Source organism: Palaemon carinicauda, chromosome 10, assembly GCF_036898095.1.
Source record: "Palaemon carinicauda isolate YSFRI2023 chromosome 10, ASM3689809v2, whole genome shotgun sequence".
Taxonomy (NCBI): Eukaryota; Metazoa; Arthropoda; class Malacostraca; order Decapoda; family Palaemonidae; genus Palaemon; species Palaemon carinicauda.
Window position 1 is genome coordinate 131,035,445 of NC_090734.1, and position 26,423 is coordinate 131,061,867.

The following is a 26,423-nucleotide window of genomic DNA, read 5'->3' on the forward strand; positions in this document are numbered from 1 at the left end:
GTCGGGTATTCTTCTGACAGCACTGCAGTCCCCTAACGGGACAAAAGGATTCTTCCTTTCGAGCCACTCAATGCTTCAGATTTAGATAAGATGAAGGGCTCCAACCTGGGGCTATGCCCCACCAGGGTCCGAGTTTTCCCTAGTGCTTCAGCAATAGACCAAGGAGCTCCTATAACTTTTAGAATAGACTATAAGGTAGAGAGAACTGATCACCTGCCTAATATCTTCACAGATTTAGGCAGGGGAGACAGTTGAACATCAGAACCTTAATGAAGGTCTTCTCAAATGAACTGCGATATCTGGCCATTATAGCGAATGGCCTACTTTCCTAGTAGAGTGAGGGCCAAGGGTGTTCTTTTGGGACCATGACACGGCAGAAAGGGAAACCATTCAGTATAAAGCTGTGTGGGAACCGCACGAATCAACAGAGTCCCCGCATAATCCCACATTTTAGATTAGCCAATTGAATTAAAACACAGACCATGAGGTTGGATTGGGGGGGGGAGGAAACCTGGGGTGCTTCCAGTCTAACTATAAGATGAACAGATTGATCCTTGAATAACCCTCCCACCAGAAGCCTCTCAATTATGCCAGAATGGGGGAATCACCGACCCTACAGCCTTCTTTTAGCAACAGTGTGTGTTTGCTATCACATTCCTCTCGCTTCCTCTTGCTCAAATTGTGAATGGCTGACAACTCCTGGCATAGAATGACATTGCAAAATGCATCTATTTCATCTTTTCATAGAGCTAGTTGTAAGCCAATATGGCGGTAGCGTTGCTACCACCCACCAGATGTCTCCTCCATGATCTTGTAAGACTCACATTGCAATAAAGGCTGCTTGCCTAGGAACAAAGAGTACATGCTTCTTCTCCTGCCCACACTACTAAGACTACCCTGTCGCTCAGGTGTGTTCCCCTCCCTTCCTTCAACCCATCTGAGCACAGTTGTATGTCAGGAGGGGAAGAGTTGAGTGGGACTCTCCTATGAGGATTCCTCGGTAGCTAACAGGTGAAGTTGACCTAAGTCTCCAATGTCGTTGGTACGAGGAGAGATGGTGATCCCTCGAACCATAGCAGGAGAAGGGAGACACTAAAAATGGGATGATGCATGGACACTAAAAGTACTCATCCTTCAGATCCACGAAAAGCAAGAACTATTCCTTTAACATGCCTCCTACCCCAGTCTGCAAGGCCAGGGTTCTCAGGAATGTTGGAAGAACAGATGAGAGCTCTATCAGCAAAAGAGAAAAAGTGGGGAATGTTACTAAGCGTAACCCTTTTCTGCCTTTCTACCACTGCCTGAAACAACCTTGGTTCCTTCCTGGAAGTTGAGGACGGTACTTCCAGGGAATAGTAGAGGCCCAGAGGCCTTCCTTATGAACCCCACATCAAATAGTTCCAAAGTGACAAGAGCCTCTTCTGAGGAAACATGCCAGGGAATAGGACACCCTAGGCAGCACCATGGATGATCCAGGACCTTGAGAAACTTGCAAGTGCTGCCCAAAGACCTAAAACCCTTTCGATGACAGATTACCAGAATCCTTCCTCCAACAACCGCACCCTCGAAAGTGTGCACAGGCGTCAAATAGAAGTGCTGATTCAAGATCCTTCTGCCTCTTTTGGCACCAGACTTGACCTTAGGAACAGATGAAATTCGAGTGTCTTCTTACCGGGGACTGAGGGCAGCCTAGGATAGCCAGGGACAATAACAATTAACAGCCAGTACTGAGTTCCCTTCTTGAAAGAAAAAGAAAATGAAAAGTCTGCTTGAGAGCGTATCAGTCCATCCAAAAACTTGAATGAAAAAACTTTGACAGGTAAGGGGGGCAAGGCTCCTCGCCCTGGCTCCCAACTGTCATCAATTACCTCCTTTACCAATTTTAAGTCGTTTCAGTTCACGCTGAAAACATATCCCTACATAAAGGAAGATGGATTGTATCTGCAATGGAACAAAGGAAGGGGTTTAAGACATGTGGTCAAGTAAGAACTACCGGTATGTGTTTAGTCTAGTCTAACTTAGGTTGGGACACATTCCTGTTATTTTGTAAGTTATGGAGATCTAGGTTAGGTTAGACCAGGTTAGGTAGGGAGCCTATTCTTGGTTAGGTTAGATCAGGTCAGGTAAGGACCTTATACAAAGTTAGGTTAGGTTAAAACACAAAAGGTTAGGCTAGGTCAGGTAAAGACCTTATACAAGGTTAGGTTAGGTCAAGTTATGGCGATCTGTTAGGTTAGATAAGGTTGGGTAAGGACCTTATAGAAGGTTAGGTTAGGTCAGGTAAGGACCCTATACAAGGCTAGGTTAGGTCAGGTAAGGACCCTATACAAGGCTAGGTTAGGTCAGGTAAGGACCCTGTACAAGGTTCAGTTAGGTCTGGTAAGGTCCCTGTACGAGGTTCGGTTAGGTCTGGTAAGGTCCCTTTACAAGGTTAGGTTAGGCTGCCCAGTTCATCCAAAAAGTTACCTACAGATATATAGCACTGTTCATCATATCACAAAAATTTTATGCCAAAGTTATAGATCAACGTTGGTAGTAGAGTTACCTATATTAAGAACACAACCAGTGGTATATTTGTTTAGCAGTCATTCATGATACATGGGAACATACAGTACCTATTATCACAGTTGTTTTAAAACTACTTTAAATAACATAGGTACACATATAAACCAAGGTACACATATAAACCAAAACAAAACAGTGGGGAAATGATAACTCTAAAGAACTGGAAAACAAATTATGCCTACATATGAAATTCATAAAAGATTGAAACGAGAAAAGGAAAAATATATGAAGATACACATACGAAATGAAATTTAAAGAACAAATAATTAATGATACATTTGTGTCAGTGATGTTTAGACTACAAACAATTACCTTACATCAGAATATTTAAACAGCTACAGACAGTGAGTAATAATTGTGATTCTTGTGAAAAAGTAAAAGTTATACTGTACTGTATATTCTGCAATTTTCCCCAGAATACAAAAGAGAATAAACATATATCTATACACCAAATAAACCCACCATATTATGAGGACGAAAAACTTGTATTTAGTGGAGAAAATTATATGAAGAAAAGGAAGTGCACGGTTATACTATCCTCTATATATAAATGATTAAAATAAACCCAGACAATTAATACCAAAAAGCAACACACACAAATCTGGAGCACTGTTGCAAATGTTGTCTCTACAACTTAACCTAATCTAGCAAACTCATTTCATGTCTAACCTCATAAATTAATTTAATCTGAAATGAAAATTCTACAGTAATGATAACAGTGACTGGACGTTACAATATTAGGTAACAATTCTTTTATTAAACTAATAAACTCTGAAATGCTATCATAATGAATTTGATTTAATGTATAGTAAGAATATAATACTTAAAAATGCTATCACAATTAATCTAGTCTAATGAATAGTAAAAATATACCAGTAAGTTTGGTCAAATATTATTGTAAAATGCAATATCTTTTTGAGAAAGATGAATTAGCAAATTATAGGAAGTGAAGAAAATTCAAAACAGTTTTTCAGCATTTTACATGATACACTGTATAATACTACTATGTGTATGAATACAGTACTGTACGTGAGCTTGACCTTTGACCTTGACCATCCAAAATTCAATCAGTTTCATTACTCTAGCATGAAAATTGTAGCCATGAAGCTCTTTACAAACAAACAAACATACACACACTAACAGGGGATAAAACATAACTTCCGTCCAACTTCGTTGGCGGAGGTGAAAAGAATCTTTCGATTATCATGAAAATAGTTTTAATAATAATAATACACTGTATAATACTACTATGTGTATGAATACAGTACTGTACATAAGGTCCTAACTTAAAACATTCGGAGACATAAACACAGATCAACTGAAACCATAAATTTTGGATGTATCAAAATTTCATAAAAAAAAAAAAAAAAACAATATATAATTTAGTGCAGTAAGCAAGAAATCATTTGTAATAAGAAATGGGACTACTTGTTGACCTTTGCAGGTGAAAATCATAGGCATCTAAGTTAAGTGAAGCCTAACCTAGGCCAAAATTTAAGAAAATTCAACTTAAGTTTCTTGGAACCTATTGCCTTCTATAATCTAACCAAAACAGAAATCTGAAAACCATAGCTTTCAACATACCATAGACTTTGCAGTGACATTGTATGGGAGAAGATTTTTCCCGCTCACTGCTTTCGATGCGGTGGACGGTGTTGGTGGCACTTGAGCATGGCCTGTGGTAACACCAGGCGACAGTGTCGACGTGTTAGGCGATGGCTGTCCCTGTCCTTGGGAACCAAGCTTGTGTTGCCACATTGCCAAGCGATCACTGGGAGTGCTCGAGGAGGTACTAGTACTGCTGTTTTGACTCATGGCGCTGCTGTGGCTGTAACTGATACCTAAGGCTACGCTGCGCACGGCAGACGAGGGGTAGGGAGGGGGAGGAGGAGGAACCTGTCCTATGTGTCCAGTAATGAGGGTGGAGGGGACAAACGTCTGCACGTGAGGAACACTTCTCACCACACAAGAGGAGGGGTATGGGGGTGGGGGAGGTGGTACAATGAGCTGCTGCTGGCCTGCCCTGACGACAGAGGAGGGATAAGGAGGTGGGGGTGGAGGAGGTGCTGACGAACCCCTTAATATGCTCTGTGGTGTAGATGGAGTAGACGGGGTAGAGGGAGTTGAAAGATTTGGAGAATGGGTTCCTAGAGAAGTTGCTAGAGAAGTTGGAGTATTTGAAAACGATAAATGCTGCAGCTGTCGCACAACAGACGATGGATAAGGGGGAGGCGGAGGTGGATCTGCCCCTGACACACTCTTTAAAACATCTATATTAGCATAATTATGATTTGTCACCAACGGATAGAGCGTCGGAGTACCGCGAGAATTTACGTAAGATATCGAAGAGTCACTAATATCTAATGAAGACACTGAACTTATACTGAGAGGCTTCCCCGGATAAGGCGGTGGAGGCGGAAGAGCGGTGGGACTGGGCGTGGCAACTGGCGTGTGCGTCGGTCCTGTTAAACCCAGGGAATGTGGTGGTATAGGTGGGGGCGGAAGCGACGGATCATGATAAATGCCTCGGTGCCTAACAGTGTCACTGCTCACACTCCACTGAGAACTGTGCCGAGCATTTTCTTGCACATATGCATTATTTCTTGGAATGACAAAATGCTTCCCTTCCAAATCCTGTTCAATTCTTGGAGGCAAATGCCTATTTGATAGCGTCGGTCTGTGTAGACCTCCCTCCTCCAAAATAGTCTGACTAGCTAAGCTCGTTCTGTCTAAACTAGAACCCTGCAAGGAATGTACAAAACTGCTTCTCGGACTGGAATGCTTTGAATCTTGCGAACTTATACTAGAACGGGGACTGGCATACTTATTTTCGATAATCGTCGCCGCTAAACTACCCTGCGGTCCGTAATGGTGGTAAGTGTTTATATTTTCATATGTATGAAGCTGTCCCACCAAGTTCAATTTCACAACGTCACTGGAATGATGAGTCGCAGACTGTGGAATGATTCGAGAGTTTTGTCCAGAATTTTGAGAATCGTGGCTGCCACCACTCAGGCTCGAGCGAGGGCTGGAATGGGCTGAGTTGTTTAAGGTAGGCCTCCCGTAAATGGGCGGCGGTTCGTATTTCACATGGCCGGAGTACAACACATGTCCACTGTTAATATTACTATTGGGTAATTTAGGCACTGGATGGCTATTGTTACCACCGTTAACAAAAGGCTGTTGTAGTTGTTGGTGATGTCCATGTATCAAACCTTTGGAAGCACTACTATAACTGACAACTGTGGTTGTTGGGGCTATGTGGGCAAACCCCACAGTAGTGGGTGTGGTGGTGGTGACCCCAGTGACCAGACCAGTCACGCCCCCGTTGATCACTTGAGGTCCGCCGGTATTGGAGGAGGAGGAGGAGGAAGAGGAAGGGATGCCTGAAGAGATGACAGGCCCGTTGTTGCTGCTGCTACTTGGCACCACCACAGAGTCAGGGGTTTTGGGCGTGGCAAATTTAGAGGCGGCGATAATCCTGCGGGAGTCCAAGACCTCGTAAGGGTGATGAGAGGACGAAGGTAAGGAGCTCGAGGAAGAGACAGATAATCCCGACCTCTCCTGGATCAAACTCTCGATGGCGCCGATACGCTGCTGAGAGGTGGTGGTGGTGCCAGTTCCTCCTCCACCCGTAGCGTCTGCGCCGCCGCCGATAGCGCCTGCGCTGTTCTGACCGTTCATAGACACTCTCGACAATATACGGCCGTAGCCCATGCCATCCAGGTGTGTGGGAATGACGGTATCTCTCGTCCCAGGCTGGCCTTTGCCAAGATTTTCGCCGCCCATTCCAGTGTTAGAATGGGCGGCCTGTGGCTGGAAGACGTTAATGTTTTGCAATATTCGGTTTGTCTCAGAGGCATGATCGTTTCCATACCGGGCCATGGTTACCTCGCACACTCACAACTACATCTTTCATTGAATACTGACCAACGCAACACGGATATCATTTAGTGTTTACACATAACTTCAGTACTTAAAATCCACAATACACAAGTGTCAACGCGGAGGAATACGAACACCACATTCTAAACAATGAAATTTGTATTTTCAATTTGGGGCTATCATATGTTATAAGGAGCTTTTTATGGTGATACGTATTATTTAGAAAACATTTATAAGTCTCAAGTCAGTCTAAGTACTAATATTATGGGGAATTTTCTAAAAATTTCTCGTACTACTTTCAATTGAAGGATTCCATCACGAGAGGGCAGCATATCCGTATTGTTTTCCTCTAGATAAGGAAAACGGATGAGCTGTATGGGTAACTATGGTGTTCTGAAAGGCAAAAAATAAAGTAAAAATATACACACTTGCCTTTTTTACTGCCTATATTTTAACTTATGACGCTAAATCCCCTTCACATATATATATATATTTTCTCTTTTTTTAAATTCTCAGCCTTTATCACAAATACTGTAGATAACATGACTAGATATGTTCTGTTGGAAATGATGGATGAAGACAAATTTCTAAATTATTTCCAATGCATTAGTATTAAGGATGAAAATTTTAAGTATTTGAAAGACTATTTGAACACCATGAAATATTGTGTTCCGGATAAAAATTCTGATTCATCCGATGAAATGTTGAATAGTGGAGTGCCCCAAGGAAATGTATTAGATCCCTCTCTAGTTACAGCTCATTTTTTTTTTCCTTTGCCTTCACGTACACTGAATAGTCAAGCCTATTCTATACACATTCTCCTCTTTCCTCATACATCTGACAACACTAAGATAACCGAAAAAAAAATCTCTCAAGGGTTAACTACTGCAATGCAATCGTTCAGTGGATACTTTCCACTTAATAAGGGTAGAAGAGACTCAGTTAGCTATGTTAAGTAGCTCTTCTAGGACGAGGACACTCCAAAATCAAACCATTGTTCTCTGGTCTTGGGCAGTGTCATAGCCTCTGTACCATAGTCTTCCACTATTTTGAGTTAGAGTTCTCTTGGTTGAGGGTACACTCAGGCACACTATTTGTTTCCTTATTCCCTTTCTTCACTGGGCTATTTTTCTGTTGGAGCCTTGGGCTTATTGCATCCTGATTTTACAACTGGTGTTGTAGCCCAGCTAGTATTAAAAGTAATAATGATAATAATCCTATTTTTGTATTCATGTCGCTATTCTGTCAAAAAGTGCCACAGTAGCATGGAATGAAGATGAAGCAATTTACAGATGACACAAATTTCCTCTATTAATGAACTTGAGAATACATTGAGAAATCAAATTATTTTCCAACCATTATTGGGGAATGGGTGACATGTAAACAATTAAAATTAAGATAAATTCAAAATTAATTTGTGGTGGGACCGAAAAAAAAAATTAAGAAGACTGGGTGACATTCAATTTTAAATTAATGACAATTTAGTTCTGGTCACCGATAATTTCGTGATCTACGTGTGTTGCTGAATCATAATCTCTTTCGCAGTGATCAAATAAGATATGCAATATCATTGGGTGTGATTTTGCAGATATTTTTGTTTAAGAAAAAAATATCTTGGTGGATGTGCAATTAAAAATATGTGATTAACTCTCTTATTAACTGGAGTGCACGATTGCAACTCTTCAGGCACCTTCAAAATATAATAAACGACACCGGAAGTCAATAAAGCTATAATACTTTCTTTTTTTTTTTATAAATATATGCATTGCTTTATCAAGCTCTCATAAATAGTTATTCAAGTTATTTGAGAGATTAGATTTTATCATGCAATTTACAAATGATGTTTACATGAGACTAGTTACAGTTGGTTATTATTATTATCATTATTATTATTTTCATTATTACAAGCTAAGCTACAACCCTAGTTGGAAAAGCAAGATGCTATAAGCCCAAGGGCTCTAATAGGGAAAAATAACCACGTGAGAAAAGGAAATAGATAAATATACGATATAAGAATAATGAACATTTAAAATAAAATATTTTAAAAACAATAACAACATTAAAGCAAATATTTCATATATAAACTATAAAAAAACTTATTGGAGCTAAGATTCACTTCGACTCTTGGCTCTGGAGATTTGAAATTTACAGCCCTAAGATTGCAAAATAATCTCATACTTGATATATAATTAAATGATGCTGCTATGTCTCTCACGAAAAAAATAAATATTACTTAATTTCTTACAAAAACTCACAAGGAATGACAAGCAAATACAGGTATGTGTAGACCTAGAATTCGAACTAAGAAGCTTATCAATTATTATTATCATTATTATCATTATTATTATGATAATTATTATTATTGATACTACCTAAACTGCTATTCAGGCTAGAAACGCTACAAGCAAAAGGGCCTCACTGTGGAAAAGAAACAGAACACTTTAGAATAAATGAGCAAACAGAAGCATATATGCAATGCAGTAAAAAAATAACATTGTTAAACAGACAAGTAACATATAACTTATGAATCGAGACTTATGCCACCCTGCTTTACAGAAAAGCATTTGCACAAAGTTTGAAATTCGGAAGTTGCACCGATTCGATATTATAGAAATATCATTTAAAAATTTAGGCACAGCCGGAATTAAAGTAGAATTCTGTGTAGTCTTGATCCTTATGAAATAAAAACAAGACTGTAGGAGTTAAATACATACTTTGTAATATGCAATGGCTAGTATATTTCTAAATCAAAATGCAAAGGAGGATCAGAATAATGAAAAATCTTGTACAGCATCCATAAATAAAATTGAATGACGATGCCAAAGATTAATATGAAGATTGGGAATATGGAATTTAATAGATTGCGTGTTTTAGTCTATTAAGTCAAGATGAGAGTCAGCTACTGAAGACCATGCAAGAGAAAAATATTCAAAATCTAGCTGATTAAAATAATTTAAACATTATCTCAGGATAGACATGTCTCCAAAAATCTTGAAAGACTTTCATGAGTGCAATTTAAGAGACAGTCATTTGTTTCTTAAAAGTAAATCTGGAATCTAGAATCAAACCAGGAATCTTAAATGGGCTGCAAGTAATTAAAGGAACATTGTTAATGAAAGGATCCAGATGAGGAGCATCCAATGTCCTTAACCTACTAACAGTCCTACTTCGAGTTTTGTCAGGGTTTAACTTCATCCCTCATTATTTGTATCATTTGATAATTAAGGGATTCAGCAACCACAAGTCTACACTCTGGAGATGGGATTAATGCAAAGAGATTAGTATGTGTCATCAAATGGTGCACTCACTAGCATTCTAAGTAATGGCAAGCTTAAAAATATAATAGGGTACTGGTCATAGAATGCCTAGCCTGTACAGAGACGATAATAAAACAAAGCATAAGCAGCCCTACCTCGAGAATGAGCGATCAAGATCACTGGAAGCAGCTTCTGGTACTGCAATGCCGCACTAGATGCTAGCAAAGGCATAGTCACTGTTACCTTCAAATGAATTACTCCAGTTTCCTCACGAGATCCACCGCGCAACTAGAGATAGCCTGTTCATCTTTAACAAGTTGGTGTATGTCAAGATCAGGATGTTGCTATCTACAGTGAGACACATTTTTTGAGGTGTCTAAGTTGCCTGATGCAAAAGTTTCTGTATTCTGCTGACAGGCAGTACTTTGAGAATGCACATGACTTGGGGCTGAATCCCTTTGGAGGAGTAATGGTACCACCAGGCGTTTGTGCATCACGGTTGACTGTTTCCTTAAATACCTGAAATAGCAGTTAAAATTATAATCAAATGAAAGTTAGTGGTACTTGTGATATTCAGATTATGGTATAAACATTTTTGAGATTAGCAGTATTATATATTGTACTATTTTTGTATTATTTGTTTATCTAATATGACATTCTAAGATTGCAAGCATATTCTTTCTCTATTTCAAGAGTTACCTGATCAAATGGCCCCCTTCCAATGTCTCTCAGATATGTAACTTTATTTTTTTCCTCTCTCTCTAATGTCTCTTGGTATACAGTACGAAATTCATGGAAATTAATATATAGCGACAATGGAATTGTGGAGCAATTTGTCTTTTATATTATATAGAGACATAAAGATTTATAGACATTACCTGGGGATCTGTTAGAAGCTGGAGTGCAATTTGAACCATTCAGACAACACAGGGTTGCAGATCAGATTTCTTAGCATGGCATGTCTTAGCCTAGAGTGGAACTGTTTGAGTTCATCTTGTAACTTACATATTGGAGCTCCAACTTGTCATCATAATATTCTTCAAGCCAGGCAATGAAGCTAGAGGCAGCTAAGTGTTTCATATACAATTTGCATCAAGTGGATGCCCAGATTATACTGACGTCCTCCTAGGATCGAGTTGATGGACCCCTCAAGTATTATACCACCAGAGACAGCAACTGGCTAAACCACTGGTAACGGCCGCACATCTTAACCTTGCTTCCCCGAAAGTTTTTTTCTGGATGAAAAACATTATATAACCATTTAATTTCAAATCATGATGATAAATAAAACGAAAAATTAGCAATACAATATAGAAAAAAACATGCTCAAGGGTATGGAATGGTTGATTTAACTTATGTTATCGTTTTAACCGAGAAACTAGCTATTACATTACAAGATTTCTACTACTAAGATTATACAGTTTTACTTACCATATTGTAATATGAGTAAAAGCCTCCAGGGCGAGGTACGATGGATTGATAAAGAGTGTAATTATTATTTACGATTTCAACTAGTTTGGAATATACAGCTTTATCTGCAGAACGTATAATACTGTGATTCAAGGTTGTCCTAGATGTTTAGACTATGTCTCAGTATTTCTTGAACAGTTGCAAGCTTTCTGGGATGGGCATTTATAATTGGTAAATGCCCTATGACCTATGTTATCTTCGCTTACTTCGACATTATTTGATATAAAATTATGTCCATGCACCGATTGTTAGTTGTGAATATTTTTGCCTTGATGAGGTCCTGATTGTATTTTTAAAGTGCAAAATTTACAACAGATATTTAATTTGCTGGCTGCTTTAATGAAATCGTAGGGCAGGGGGTGGGAGGGTTCTTTCGACCGCCAGATATGTAAGTGGAAAGATCAGTATTTGACATTTCCACTGAGTGTTTCTTACTTTGTGACATGGGTTTCCTTTTTGGCTGTTGGGTTTTAATGGGCATATCTGGCTGGGCTATGATATCTGAGGTATGACCACCATTTAAAATATCTTCATTCCTGCTGTTATCAAATCCCAAGCAAGTCATGATCTTCTGCTGAACAAACTCTAGAAGAGGAACTATATTCTCATCCTCAAAACACTTATAGGTAACAAGTACTTTTATAGTTTTTTCTAGTTTGGAACGAGATTAATAATTGTTTTAGGGGTTTTAGCATATTAATTAGTTCTATGTTGCCAGTAAGTGCCTTCATAACCCATGCTAGTAAAATGGGCTTCGCTGATTTGATTTTACCAGTGGTTAGTCTGTGCTGGTCATGGTATTATATATATATATATATATATATGTATATATATATATATATATATATATATATATATATATATATATATAGAGAGAGAGAGAGAGAGAGAGAGAGAGAGAGAGAGAGAGAGAGAGAGAGAGTTATATGTACACAGATTTGATTCTTATATTTGTGCTACATGTCCCTATACTGGGGCCATGGAGGCTATTCGGTGCCAAGGCTTAACTGGGGGATAGCCTGCAGTCGCATCCATGAAGTAAACCTTTTATTTATTTTGTATTTATCTTTTGCACTTCACTTCCATGAAGGAGAGTTGGTTTGTAACCTGGGTTCCATAGACAACCATGTCTTCCTCAGTCATCTACACACATCCTAATTCCTCTGGGTATCAACCAATACAGTTACTCACAAATGTGTATAATCTTCAAGTACCTTCATTTCTCTTCCATCCTTATTTACATTCATTCCCCCCTCTTTCTGGTGTCTAATTACCACTGTATCCTTATCATTAGTCTTGCATACATTCATTATATTAATTCTTAATTTTCATTAACAAATGCTTTTATTATTTCATACAATTTCTCTTTACTGTACTCTCTTTAATCAGTACTTTACCTTTACAATCAATTTTATTTTTCTTCACCATTCCTTTCAATTACAGTACAGCACTCCCTTCTCCCATTATTTTCTCTTGTTTTGCTCACTAGTTACATCCCCGTCAGAGCCCACATGCTGTAGATAGATGAAATTCACTTCACAAAATGTGGGTACCGACAAACTCGACAAAATATTATGAAGTCTAAATAGAACTTGTCAGGCAGTTCAGTATTCTGGCTGACTAGATTTTTTATCCTTGGTAACACACTTTCATGTTAATAAAGATTGGCAGATATGTACCAAGGGTCAATGACTGTCTTAGATTTAAACATTTGGTCCATATGGCTCAGCACTGGAATCTGGCAGTCCATTCAGCAACCAAATGCATCTGGGGTAAAATTCTAGACTTACACTAATGTAAAAGAAGAAAAGAGGTTGGCCAGCAAAATAATAGACAGGAGGCAAAAATGATGAAAAAGTAGGCGGCTATAAAACAAGTGCAGCTAGAGGCATTAGGAACACTGCAAAGACCCTTAAGTTAAGTGCACTGACAACACTAATCCTCTCTAGAAAATGTATGCCTTGCAGGTCCCATTTTGGTACAGTATTCTGGTAGTCTCATACAGGCAGAGGGACCACAACCATCCCTTTTTCTTTCTTTCTTTTGAATGAATCAAATGGCTATTGAGGAAATGCTACGTTCTCACCTCATATCATCTTTGTTATAAGTTTATATAAGGATTTAAGAAATTGGGCAACACGACTCTCTACTTATGGTAGGTTGGCTATTCAGTGTTGTGGTATAACTTGGTGAAAAACCTGCCATTGCACTCCAAAGTAAAAGATAAGAAGATGGAAAGCAGTACAAAACTTAAGTGTCATATTTGGTGGCAAAACCAATAGACTTGACCTCAAACATAGCAAATCAGCATGTATCCCACACTGCAATAAGCCAAATTGCTGCAAAAGTTATACATTAGAACTTTCACGTCACATGAAATACTAATTAGATAGTCGAGAGGCATGACTGAAAAGACGTTTTGATAGCCAACTTGAGACATTAAGATATATTGATGAATCTGAGATCTTTGGTAACAATTGGTAGCTTGAGAATATAGTTACTGAAAATATTTTATTTGTATTCCCTCACTTCGCCTCTTCTGTATTTAGTTTTGTCGATAAATTTCATTCATTTCACATATTCTTGCCTCTTCTAATATCGATATTCTTGTGATTTTATTATAGTAAATTTGATGACATTTAAATAATCTTAATATAACAGGATAACCTAGTTTAAAGCAATATAACATGCTTCAAATCCAAAACTCCAACATAGTGGAATGAAAAGAGTATAGTCATCTAATTTTTCCATTGTTCATTGAAGGGGCATTGTACAGAACAACACTTCTCCTGAGGAAGGAAAAAATTAAATTTACTAACAAGGTGAATGTCAGTGTTGGACTAGATTTTTGAGGGCCTATGTAATTCTTCATTGTGTGACTTTCGAATTACTACTTTGATCTATCTTAGGCAGAACTATCTGAGTACTAGCTTGCATGGCACACTATAACCAACAATTAGGATTGTATGTTGCCTGTTAGCTTATCTAATTCTCTGTGGCAATCACTGCATAGAATATCCTACAAAAAATAATTACCCTAACCCACCTTTTTTTTTTTTTTGCAGAACTATCTGATGTAAATTGTATGGCACACTATAACCAGCAATAACAGATGTAAGTTGCCTGTCGTGCGAACCTTATTTCAATGCTGATGGGTATCCTGGGAATGTACAGTAACTCTTGGCATTCTTCATGAGAAAGACTTCCTTTGATTCATGGAAAATGATTTAATAAAGTCAAATCAGGGCACTGTGTTTAATTCTTAAGTTATTATAGATTAAGATATATAATTTACTGAAATAGTCAGTCTAAAGTGCTTGAATAATGCCCCAATAAAGAAACTACAGTAACGTTCCCTGAATCAGACATTTAAAGCTTACCTAATTTCCTAAGGCGATCACTGCATATAATATTCTACAAACAATATTTACTATAACTGCATATTTTTTTTTCTTTTTTGCAGCTATGAGCATTCTGTCATTCTTTTTAAGTTTCCAATAAAACAGTTCATAGAAGTTTACCATTTTTTAATACAGTATTCTATATTTACAAAATTAAATAAAGACAAATGATTTATTAAAGTCATCTGGCTCCTACAGTATTTTCATAATTAAAATTTTTTAAATACAGTACTGTATACCTAAAATAACTATTTCTTGCACATGGAGACAAAAACTGTTCTTGAGTAGCGTAGCTAATCCTTGCAAAGTACTGTGCTGTATAAAACAACAAAGCAGTATTAGTGAGAGCTCTCTTTGTAAAATCTTAATCCACAATAAATGCAGCTATGATTGCCGGGTTGATCCTGAAAGAGATTAAAAACGATTAATTACTGTATAGACAAAAATAAATTTTTCTTGATAATTAAGATGACAATGGCTGGCAAATTAATAATGTTCTCTTTAAGAAGCTGTAATTAAATACAATACTGTTTAAAGACTACAATATATTTTCAAAGTTTATTAAAATAAAATTATACTTATTTATTTTTTCTCTTGTAACTAGTGTACACTACAGTATGGTGACCAAATATTGACTTTTTTTTTTATATGGATAATCAGAACTTTTACAGTTTGACTTACAAACTTGTTTAAGGAATATATTTTACCAATAAGCTGCTTACGAACATGACAAATTCGAAGATAATTTGTATTTTTCCTAACCATACAAACCTTAGCTATTTACAAAGGGTATTACTTTTAGCGTAGCTGAAATGGCGAGCCATTAGAATTTAACGAGGGTGTATTACCCCCGCGCTAGTTAGCGGGGGGGTAGGGGAGTGGTAGCTAGCTACCCCTCCTCCCCCTCACACACAGGTGAATACTCACTTTCACTTAGAGGTAGGACTTGTCTTGGGGGACAGGGCTGGCGGGCAAATATGTGTAAATAGCTAAGGTTTGTATGGTTAGGAAAAATACAAATTATCTTCGAATTTGTCATTTGTTCCGTAACCGAAATACAAACCACGCTATTTACAAAGGGTGACTTATCCCTTAGGAAGGGTGGAAAGTCCCCAGCCATACTGGCTTTGGCTTTACCCGGGGACTCAGAATCCGAGTGAGTCGCACTCGAGAAAAGGAGTCCCTGCACCTCACAAGTTCCTTGCACCGCAAGGAACCATGTGGCCTACGTAAGCTTGTGTGTGAAGGAAGAAGTGTGACCCGTCTTAGGCAGTTGACCTGGAGTTCCAGAAGGAACTCTGGGTTAGGACGTTCCCAATACCACCTCGTCAGGGTATGGGGGACGCGACAGTATTGACTCAATACTCGGAACACAAGGAAGCATGGTTTACCTGCAGAGGTTCGAGGTCAGCTATGCAGAGACCAGGATGCTGCTTCCCCGTAGAGGGGATGATGAAGAAAGAAGTAAGGGCCAGACATACTTCTTTCGTTCATGCAGACTAAAACCTGATAACAATGCCCTCAACCTTCTGCTACCTGTCCAAAAAGGAGCCTGAGGTTAGACCAGCTGTTGTGTAGCCACCACAGAGCGATAGAAAACGTATCGAGACTCCTGTGGGTCACGCCCTGCAGGAAGCGGGCTGCGAAGGTCATCAGACGCTTCCAGACTCCAGCTTGTAGCACCTGCGTCACAGAGTAGTATTACTCGAAGGCGAGGGACGTTGCGATGTATCCAACATCGTGCTGTAGGGCGACGTGACGGGGGAGGGTCTGAAGACAGGTCGAGATGAATGTCCTTGAGTCCGGGCTGAAGAGGTATACTGGTGACTCTCCCCCCATGTCCTCCTTGTGTTCCCAAATCGGCTGCAACTGAGGCCAAACTGCAGCTGTTCCCAGCGCTAACCTCTCGATTCCTGTACTGGCAAGAAAGAGAAGGTCTTGGGACATCAGACACAGAATGGAGACTCAAAATCTTGAATGAATCGGACCGAAGGGTCGGGACCCTCAGATTCTGAGTCTAGCCAACAACTCAGGAGCGAGCCTGAATGTTGCCTTCCCCTCTTCCTTAGAAAGGGGGGGAGTAGTAAGAGACCAAGAAGATTGCTTACACACTGGCCGTGGCCAGAGTGAGCAGAAGACCCAAGGCGGAATACAATCCGAGGCCTGTCGTAAAAGGGTCTTGAGAAGATCTCTTAAAGGACTAAAAGTCCGAGCCATGCTCCAAGTTGGAGGTCTTCCTCCGACTAGGGCAGGGACGATCGTAGCTTCGCATGAGCGAGAATAGATCCAGCGGGCAGGAAAAAGTTATTCCTTTAAGCCTGAAGGTCAGGGAAAGGCTGAGCGACAGGCTTCATTGCCAAGAGCGGAAAGGAGTTTCCTCCCGCCGAAAGGCAATAAGACCGTTATTGCTGGAGAAGAGGCCTCACGGGAAGAGGTATATCTCCCACGGCACCAACCACCTTAGACTCTTCACTTTGCCTGGGAGACCCCTGTGGATGACTATCGCAGATGACGCGACCTCCGTACCGCGACTGTAGCGGGTTGTCTCTTCTAGAGGAGGAAGCGTAGTGTCTCCAGGCATGAAGCCGAAGCGACGCCCCGGTTCGGGAGAGATGTCGCAGTGTGGTTGCTTGAGTAGCCTGCGCCGTGGGAGAAGCTCTCCCGGGAGTTCCGTCAGGGGAAGCAGAGGGTCCAGAAACCGTTCTGCGCATAGTCCCAGTGGAGCTCTCCCATTGAAAGGTTGACAGACAACCTGGTTTTGTTGAGACCCATTGTCCGCAGACAAAAAGGAGGGAAGACGCAGGCGTCGAAGTTGTCCCACCATCACCGGAATGCATCTTGCCAGAGTCTCGGGGTCTGAGACTGGGGGGAAAACTAGCGGAAGCTTGAGGTTCCAAGCTGTCGCGATCAGGTCCCCCAGATCAGCACTTGCTGGTTACCCAAGGTCAAAGACCCCTAGGTACACTCTCTCTATGAGGCTCTGCTTGGATAGTCTGAGAGAAACATTCCCCTGCCTGGAATGAGAGAGCCGATGGTGGAATTGAGAGAATCTCAATCATCCCGGTATCTCTACTGCAAGATGTGAAGGTGTGAAAATGCGTCCCCTGCTGGTTAGCATGAAGTCGACACGCAACGGGGCGACTTGGCAGGAGCGGTAGGACTGAAGAGGGGCCAGACTAAGGCCCTTAAGCCTGCCTGAATGATGGAGAGGTATCCTTCAGGTCTTGACCATAGGCCTGGACCGGAACATGCCCCCCCCCCTTTCCTTTGACGAGTCCGAGAACCGCATCAAGAATGTGGGGAAAGGACGAGAATATCCACTACCATCAAGAGGCTCCATAGGTCAACACCCATTGCAGGTTTAATAGTTCCGCTGGTCCCATAGGGCCAGGGAGTCCGGTTAAACATTGCCTGAAGCCACCGGAACTTGGATCGCCCCACATGGAACTTATCCTGAGGCGACCGTTCGGACTATAAACGGGTCAATGAGGAAAGAAGAACTAGGAAACGTTCCAAGGTAGGGCTGAAAACTCTGCTTGACTGAGAACAGGTACTGCGACTCTCCTCAGTCTTGCCACAGTCAACCAAAAGGAAGGCTCGGAGGATGTGGTAACAGAATCTGGCGTCCCCAGGTGGTCACCCATCCAAGTGCCGACGTTGCTTAACCTCGCTGGACGGACGAGAAGCGGGGTTTCCAACGTGGTAAGGCGGTTGACTCAATATCATGGCCAGATACTCCAGATGTTGAGGCAGAGGAAGAGAAGGCTCCAAGCAAAATACCATGAGCCCACACTCATGGTCAGCATTCGGAAGCTTTTCCCGGCGCTGAAGAAGGTCGAAACCCGAGCCTACCGGAGTTGACCAGCCCTCCAAACAGCAGAGGAGGCGGAAGTCTGCACCTGAGCGGCCAAGAGGAAGGCAGGGAGAGTTCTCTGGGGAAACAAACCTGCTATGCCACGGCGGGATAGCCACACTGCATCATAAGCAGGAATACTTGCAGTTTAGGCTGAATTCGACGAGCACCCTGGAAGATGGATGGAATGGAAACTGAAAGTACCCGTCCTTCCGATCCAGGGTTAAAGGAGTCCTGTCGCCTCGTTACCAGTCTGATCGATTCTGCTGGTCTACGCTGGCCGAAGTTTGTTCGACAAACTTGATCAGGGCTGAGAGGTCGACTATGGACATCCCCTCTCAGATCCTTCCTTACAAGAAAGGATCGACTGAGGGGGCCGGGGGTGAAGCCGTCGATGATCCTAAGGAAGACCTTCGCCTAAGGTATGGATCATTCTGCCCAACCGGGCAACTCTGCTGATGCTATGGCATAGAGGTTCAGAGACACTGAATTCGCTGACAGAGACGGCAGGCGCGATATCCTTGGCTACTCACAGAGATTGTGCGGGAATGGGCATCGGGAAGCTGTCATTCGGATGAGTAACCTTAAGCATCCTCCCAGCGAAAAAACCTGCAATCCTAGAGTTCGTGAACTCCTTTTAGGACTATGCCCCCCCGGGGGAGTCTCCCGTGCCATCTGTTCCTGACAGGAGGAAACTGCAATTGGACACCTTGTCCCAGTTGTCGTAGCCGATAACTTAGGCCGACGTGGTTGAAAGAAAAGGGAGCTGGAGCCCTGCAGAGTCTGGAAGAAAGCGCCTTGGAGGAGTGAAACCGGAAGTCGATTTACTCCGCACAGCAGATGTTTAAGTCTCTGTCCTTGGGCAAAGACAAAACTCTTCTCAAGGATGGAAGGGTGTCTGAGGTCGTTGACCTCCACAGATGAGACACCCGAAGGAAGCCTTCAGTCAGTGCGTCCAGATGGTAAAACATCGAGCTTGTCCGCAAGTAGATACTTAACGACGAGAGGCCAAGGTGCCTGAGCTCGAGAGGAGGAAAGTACCCTTGATCTTCCTGTAGCTTCCTTGAACCAAACCTCGGGCCGTAACCGAGGAGGGAAAGAACCTGGTAAGCTCCCAGAGGAAGAGGTAAGCAGTCACCCCTTGTCCGATGGAGAAATCTTCAACGGAAAGCCCCCCCCGCCAAAAATCCTTCCAGGGCGGGAGAAGGAGAGAGTACTCGTGCAGGAGAGGGGACCCTCGAGACCGACCTCTTGGGAACCAACTTCGCCCTAGGGGAAGTCACCACGAAGTCCACTCCTCTCTTTCTCTTCAGCGTAGGAGAGACAGCCGCTGGTTTGTTACCCTGGCCGGTGAGTGCTGGTTTCATAACCCTCATTAACGCCCGTGCCAGCGGATCAAACCATGTCTGCTGCTCCAAGGACACAGAGTCCGAAATCCTCGCTAAGGTGAAAGGGATCGGGCGATCCTTTGGTGGGAAGAATGCTGTACTGACCTGTCTTCGTCCTGCACTACCAACCTGTGCTTGGATGGAGGTGATCCCGAGTGCCGCCTAGGAGCACGCGTCCCTGCTGCTACCACCGGCTGTGGAATTCGCCGCGAACTATGGTCGCGCGAGGGCGAACGGTCGCGCAAAGGCGAATGGTCGCGCGGGCGCACAGGCGAGTGGTCGCGCGGGCGCGCAGGCGAGCGGTCGCGAGGGCGCGCAGGCGAGCGATCGCGCAGGCGAGCGATCGCGCGGGCGCGCCGGCGAGTGATCGCGCGGGCGCGCAGGCGAGCGATCGCGCGGGCGCGCAGGGGAATGGGCGTGACGGCGAGGGATCGTGCTGCCGCGTAGGTGAAGAAGATCGCTGGCGGTAAGCGATGGCGAGCAGCATGTGTAGGTGAATGATCGCGTGATAGGGTGCGATGGTGATCAGCATCCGCAAGAGGGCGAGCGTTCAGGGTTGTGCGATGAGGAGCAGCATGCGTAAGCGGGCTATCGTTCAGGGTTGTGCGATGGCGAGCAGCATGCGCAGGTGAATGATCGCGTGAAAGGGTGCGATGGTGATCAGCATCTGCAGGAGGGCGATCGTTCAGGGTTGTGCGATGAGGAGCAGCACGCGTAAGCGGGCAATCGTTCAGGGTTGTGCGATGGCGAGCAGCATGCGCAGGTGAATGATCGCGTGAAAGGGTGCGATGGTGATCAGCATCTGCAGGAGGGCGATCGTTCAGGGTGGTGCGATGAGGAGCAGCATGCGTAAGCGGGCAATCGTTCAGGGTTGTGCGATGGCGAGCAGCATCTGCAGTTGAGGGTCGCGCGATGGCGGTCAGCATCTGCAGTTGAGGGTCGCGCGATGGCGGTCAGCATCTGCAGTTGAGGGTCGCGCGATGGCGGTCAGCATCTGCAGTTGAGGGTCGCGCGATGGCGGTCAGCATCTGCAGTTGAGGGTCGCGCGATGGCGGTCAGCATCTGCAGTTGAGGGTCGCGCGATGGCGGTCAGCATCTGCAGTTGAGGGTCGCGCGATGGCGATCAGCATCCGCAGTTGAGCTAGTAGCTGGCGAACCATGTTCCTTCAGAAGTGTTGGAGAACGTTGGCGTGCCAGCTGTAACACACGTGGGCGATCTGGAGATCGCTGGCGAGCTGATGATCGCTGACGAGCTGACGATCGCTGGCGAGCTGATGATCGCTGACGAGCTGACGATCGCTGGCGAGCTGATGATCGCTGACGAGCTGACGATCGCTGGCGAGCTGATGATCGCTGACGAGCTGATGATCGCTGACGAGCTGATGATCGCTGACGAGCAGAAGGCTACGCGTGGAAGCCTGCGCAAAGAAGAAGAGTCCTTGACCCCGACCTGAACCGAAGTTCTAGATCGCGAGGGCGAACGTGGGCGCACAGGGCACGTAACAGGAACCACAGGGAAGATCATCTTGAAAGCGCTGACGAACAGGAGAGCGCTGACGAACAGAAGGGCGCGCAGGGAAACCCTGACACGCAAGGGAAGAACCCCCGTGGGGGCAACCCTTTGCCCCGAAGGGATCGTTGTCCGCCGGGAGACTGATGTCCGTCGGAAGACCGCTTGTCCGTCGGGAAGACCGTTGTCCGTCGGGAAGACCGTTGCCCGTCGGAAGACGAGATTAGACTGCTGTCCATCTGCACCAAGACGGAAGATCGAGAAAAAGAAGTTGTAGGCTGCAAACGGAGATTCAAAAAGGCGCCTCAAACACCCTTATAGGGAGATGAGAGGCCCTTACGACGAGGCGGACGGAGGGCCTTACGGCGAGGGAGGCCAACAGCAACAGCAACAGAAGAAACCTCCGAAGAGGAGTCTCTATGAGTGTACTCTCTCGCGAACGAAAGAGAAACACTTCGTGGAAGAGACTGGTCAGCCAGTGACCTAAGAGGGGCAATCCTCCGAAGAGGAGCTCCTGCAGTTGCCCAGCCCCTTGAGCGAAACTGCAGGTGCGACCGCTCAGCACCAAGAGCATAGTCGCACGAAAAAAAGGCAAGAGAAGAACCCCCCAAAAGAGGAAAAGCTCAAGCCTGGACAGGAAAAAACTTCCCTCGGAAGGAAAGTTATCCGCCCAAGGAGGCAAGCCTCCTGACTGTTCTAAAATGAACTGGAGAGCTGTCCGTCGACACGGGAGTACTACCAGTAGAAGGAGACACGCCCCTGACGACAATACAAGGGGGGAGGCAGCAACAGCCGAATCCCCAGGACTCAACCAGACAGCTCACACCGTTGCTATATTACAGAAACGAACTAGATCGGTAACTGTAAAAAAATAAAACAAATAATATTAGTACACATTCATTCCCCCGGGAAGGCTCCGAAGAGGAATCCCGAGGAAAAGGAACAAGAATTACACAACAGGCACGTGCCCTCACAACCACTTACACTCGCGGAAGGAGAGCTGTAACCAAAACAGAATTATAACAATTATAATTATGTAACTATGTAATTAAGTAATTTAAAAAATGAATGAACACTAAAGAAAAAACGAAAACCCCGAAAGGAATCGTTCTACAAGCTGAAAAATTAACAACTACAATTAGATTCATAAACTAATTGAGACAAAATGTACGGCGTAGCAACCCCACCCACACGGGAAGGAAGCTACAAGGGCGTAGTAAAACATAGTAAAAGGGTGAACGACCTCAAGAGAGAGAGAGAGAGAAAGACCGAAGTCAAACTCGATCGCAACCCATAAAATTAGGCCGTGGTGGCCTAACTGCCGAGGCCTCCACGTAGATATCGTACACTACACACACACATCTGAAAAGGAAACTTACTTATTTCTATACTCAAATATATATACAAACATGAAAACATGTTTACATATATATTGAGTAAAAGAAAAGTAAGCGATTAAGTAAAGACAAAACAGACAATGGCTGCCAAGCGAGGACCAAGACAGAGACGTCTGTCACAGTCCGAGCCAAAAGTGAAAGTGAGTATTCACCTGTGTGTGAGGGGGAGGAGGGGTAGCTAGCTACCACTCCCCTACCCCCCCGCTAACTAGCGCGGGGGTAATACACCCTCGTTAAATTCTAATGGCTCGCCATTTCAGCTACGCTAAAAGTAATACCCTTTGTAAATAGCGTGGTTTGTATTTCGGTTACGGAACAACTACAGTTTATGCTTTCTTAAATAAAAAAAAAAAACTGTAATCTAATTACCAAATTGATGTAAACTCGTGGATGACCAAGTGCACCAGGCCCACCATCGCAAGCGACGACACGAGTATCTACACCCTTAGGAGGGACTTCTTTAATCAAGTCTATTGCCCACCGTTCATTTGTTTGTCTTGGGGTTAGTGTAAATCTCGCATTCCTGATATCGTCTGGGTCATATGCCTGTAAAATACAATAATAAAATAAACTATGTTTCCCGGAGACCTACCTACAGTATTATCTTAAATGATATTTTCCACACCCAATAATAAAATTATATTTATAACACGTAAACATGACTCAGAAAGTAGACCTATAGACTTCTCAAATGCCCCCATCCCTAACTTACAAGGATGGTGAGGTTGCAGACACTACTAGAAACTATCGAGCTTGAGCAGGTTTTGAACTCCAGTGCAACAGTTTGTTAAACAAAGATGTTTGCAAAAGGTCAAGTCAAATACAATATTGCACAAGATTTTTCCTTCAAGAAAACTCTAGCATGTACCCAAAAATTCTTTACTGCCCTAGGAGAAATTTTGCATAATGTAAGGTTTATTTCTATATACTGTATTGATATTGATGGAATGCAAACTCTACCCTCATGTAGAAGTGAAGTCTGACATCATGTCATGGAATATAGACATCTTTTATGTGGATTTAGCAAGACTGAAAATCAATCTTGCCTTCTTCATAAGCATTCTAAGTACCAGTGTCATTAAAAATACTGTAAAGGTTTATGAAAAAAAGTGAAATTCTAGGTTCGTGTGCATTCATGTGAACATTGAAATACAAAATATTCTATATCTATACTGTATAAAATAAGTTTTTGTCACACCATATAACTTTATAACGTCACTAGGTTCCATTTCTTTGAGCATTAATTTACTTTATATGGTAACAACCTCATCAAAGGTCTCCCATTTTTAGCCCTAAAATGGTGGCATTTTATAAAGTTTACAGATACTGCATTATATTTAAACAGTATACATGTAGTATTCATATACACTCCTTCTCCCATAAGATTTAGACCCATGCAAATAACTGATATTCCCAAATATGTGCCACAAACTTCTAGGTTAACTTGGCTAGCCTACAGGTTAAAGACATATCTCTAGGAACAAGTGGTCCCCGATGTGGTGAAAAATTGACAAAAATGGTTAATGGAACTATCCATGGGGTTGATGAATGCTTGGGTGAGTTTGAAGGGGAAATGCAAACTCTTTACAAGTTACTAATCCACACAAAAGCTGATTCCAGTCATGAAAATGCAGTTCTAATAAAGCAAGGGAACAGACTGAATCTTGAAGAGCATGGCGACTTTCAAGTAGAAATCCCCAATTTGCGATCAAATGTTAGACCCCTTTCAAGTGCTCACTAATCATATCCCTTCCATTAATGATGTCATCCAATTTAATAAAAGGGTGTTTCAATGTATTTTAAGTAGGTTTCATAAATAAAATCATTGGAATTTTTCTTATCAATATCATATTATATCATTATTATCTATTGAGTAAAATTTAAAGAGCAAACAACAAAAGATAAAAACTGAACTATCTTACCAAGAAACAGTGATGATGTAAGAGGACAAAAGGAATTACTGCATACCTTAACAAATGAATAATTATCATTGATATCTATTCATTTATCTATTTACTTATTAATAAACTAATCTATTCTTGTAGTACATAAATGCCTGTCTGAAGTCGATGAGAAATCAAGGACTACACGAAGGAGTTGTAGGTCTATAAAAGGTTTGGGGACCCCTGCTGTAGACTAACAACATTTATAAGTACTGTACAGCACATTAAAGAATATTTGTCGGTATAACTTTTAAAAAAAAAAAAAATTTTGCCCTCTAACAAATTCAAACTGCTAAATAAATTAGGGGCCACAGATGTACCAAATGAAGACCCTTCAAAAATACAAAAATATTATAGAAACGAGACATGGGTAAAAAAAAAAAACAATTAATGGTTTACCACATCAATGACAACAAAAAAGGGGCATACATTACAGTAAATCATAGAATAGTTTAAGAAGTTGGAACAATGTAAGTAAATATTTTGGCATCATTAAATATATTGTGATCCAATGACTTAGCCTAGCCCATGAAATAAACACAGTAATGGGCTATCTAGTAATGTTTGCAAATAGTTTAACCAGTAACAAACAATTTTTATTCATTTCATAAAAGATTTGGCTACTAAAGGTGAAACTATCACTAAGGGTTCCCCATTATCGGCAATATATATATATATATATATATATATATATATATATATATATATATATATATATATATAATATATATATAATTTATATATATATATATATATATATATATATAATATATATATAATTTATATATATATATATATATATATATATATATATATATATACAGTATATATATTTCCGTAAGTATTTATTTGTGGTAAAAATAAGTATCCTTTTCGAAGAAAACGGGTGTTTTTCTGTAGGAAACAACATGTTTAGTAGTTAACTTTTTCCCGTCCGTAATTATAATAAAACCGTTTGTTTCCATAGTGAAATATGATATTTCAGGCAAGGTTATATTATGAAAAATACTGTTAACAAAAGTTATCTTCAAACATTGTTTAAAAAACTTGATAATTTACTAGGAACACCTTTTAAATTCATTAATTATAATTCTAATAATAATAATTTCAATGATTTTTATAATCTCTGAAAGGAATATTGGTTAATGCAATCTAACCCAAGTCTTGCTTAAACTTAATCTAATAATCTTACCTGACCCATAGGGTAGATTAGGTTAGGTTAGGATGTTTTAACCTATTTTCTTATATGTGATGTAATCTCTTACAAACCCTCCACAAATTGTATACAATTATCGTTCAAAATTACCTTCTTCAAATGTTCATTCTAATATATTTGGATTTATTTATTGAAAAACAACCATCTATTATTATTATTTGCTAAGCTACAACCCTAGTTGGAAACAGGATGCTATGAGGCCAGGGTGTCCAACAGAGAAAATAGCACAGTGAGGAAAGGAAATGAAAAAAAATATATATTTTAAGAAGAGCAACATTAAAATAAATATCGATATAAACTATAAAAGCTATTTAGCCGTCACGCCAGTCTGACTCAATCCTAATACCTTACCTGACCGGTATGAGTTGGGCGGTCATCTAAGGTCACAGGAGAAGTCTGCAAACTTCTACAACGAGTAGAAAAGGCCGCAGGTAGAGACTGCAGACTTCGGCAAGATAATTTGGACAATCTTACAGCAGCCATGTTTACAATTACAACAGCTGATTTCGTCTACTACAAGTCTACACTCTAGGATACT

The 26,423-nt window shown here is 41.6% G+C and overlaps 2 protein-coding genes and 1 long non-coding RNA gene across 3 annotated transcripts; 1 reads left to right on the forward strand and 2 right to left on the reverse strand.

Moving 5' to 3' along the window:
- Positions 1 to 4,110: 4,110 nt before the first annotated feature.
- Positions 4,111 to 6,661, reverse strand: LOC137648769 (uncharacterized). The gene has a single exon (XM_068381905.1). The coding sequence runs from the start codon at positions 6,448 to 6,450 to the stop codon at positions 4,141 to 4,143; it is 2,310 nt and encodes a 769-aa protein (XP_068238006.1). The 5' UTR covers positions 6,451 to 6,661; the 3' UTR covers positions 4,111 to 4,140.
- Positions 6,662 to 11,577: 4,916 nt separating this feature from the next.
- On the forward strand, positions 11,578 to 14,983 carry LOC137648771 (uncharacterized). The gene is made up of 2 exons (XR_011045697.1): positions 11,578 to 11,803; positions 14,243 to 14,983. It is a non-coding gene; the product is annotated as an uncharacterized lncRNA (long non-coding RNA).
- ND-13A (NADH dehydrogenase (ubiquinone) 13 kDa A subunit) lies at positions 14,690 to 26,420 on the reverse strand. The gene is made up of 3 exons (XM_068381906.1): positions 26,237 to 26,420; positions 23,096 to 23,272; positions 14,690 to 14,982 (listed from the first exon to the last, which is right to left on the reverse strand). The coding sequence occupies exons 1-3, from the start codon at positions 26,366 to 26,368 to the stop codon at positions 14,917 to 14,919; spliced, it is 375 nt and encodes a 124-aa protein (XP_068238007.1). The 5' UTR covers positions 26,369 to 26,420; the 3' UTR covers positions 14,690 to 14,916.
- Positions 26,421 to 26,423: the final 3 nt, after the last annotated feature.

Excerpts from the sequence above, each read along its gene's own strand:
- ND-13A (XM_068381906.1), bottom strand. The coding sequence starts at position 26,368 with ATGGCTGCTGTAAGATTGTCCAAATTATCTTGCCGAAGTCTGCAGTCT. Across the intron at positions 23,273-26,236 it reads GCCCAACTCATACCGGTCAG|GCATATGACCCAGACGATAT; the intron begins GTAAGGTATTAG and ends TGTATTTTACAG. Across the intron at positions 14,983-23,095 it reads CACGAGTTTACATCAATTTG|GATCAACCCGGCAATCATAG; the intron begins GTAATTAGATTA and ends AATCTCTTTCAG.
- LOC137648769 (XM_068381905.1), bottom strand. The coding sequence starts at position 6,450 with ATGGCCCGGTATGGAAACGATCATGCCTCTGAGACAAACCGAATATTG.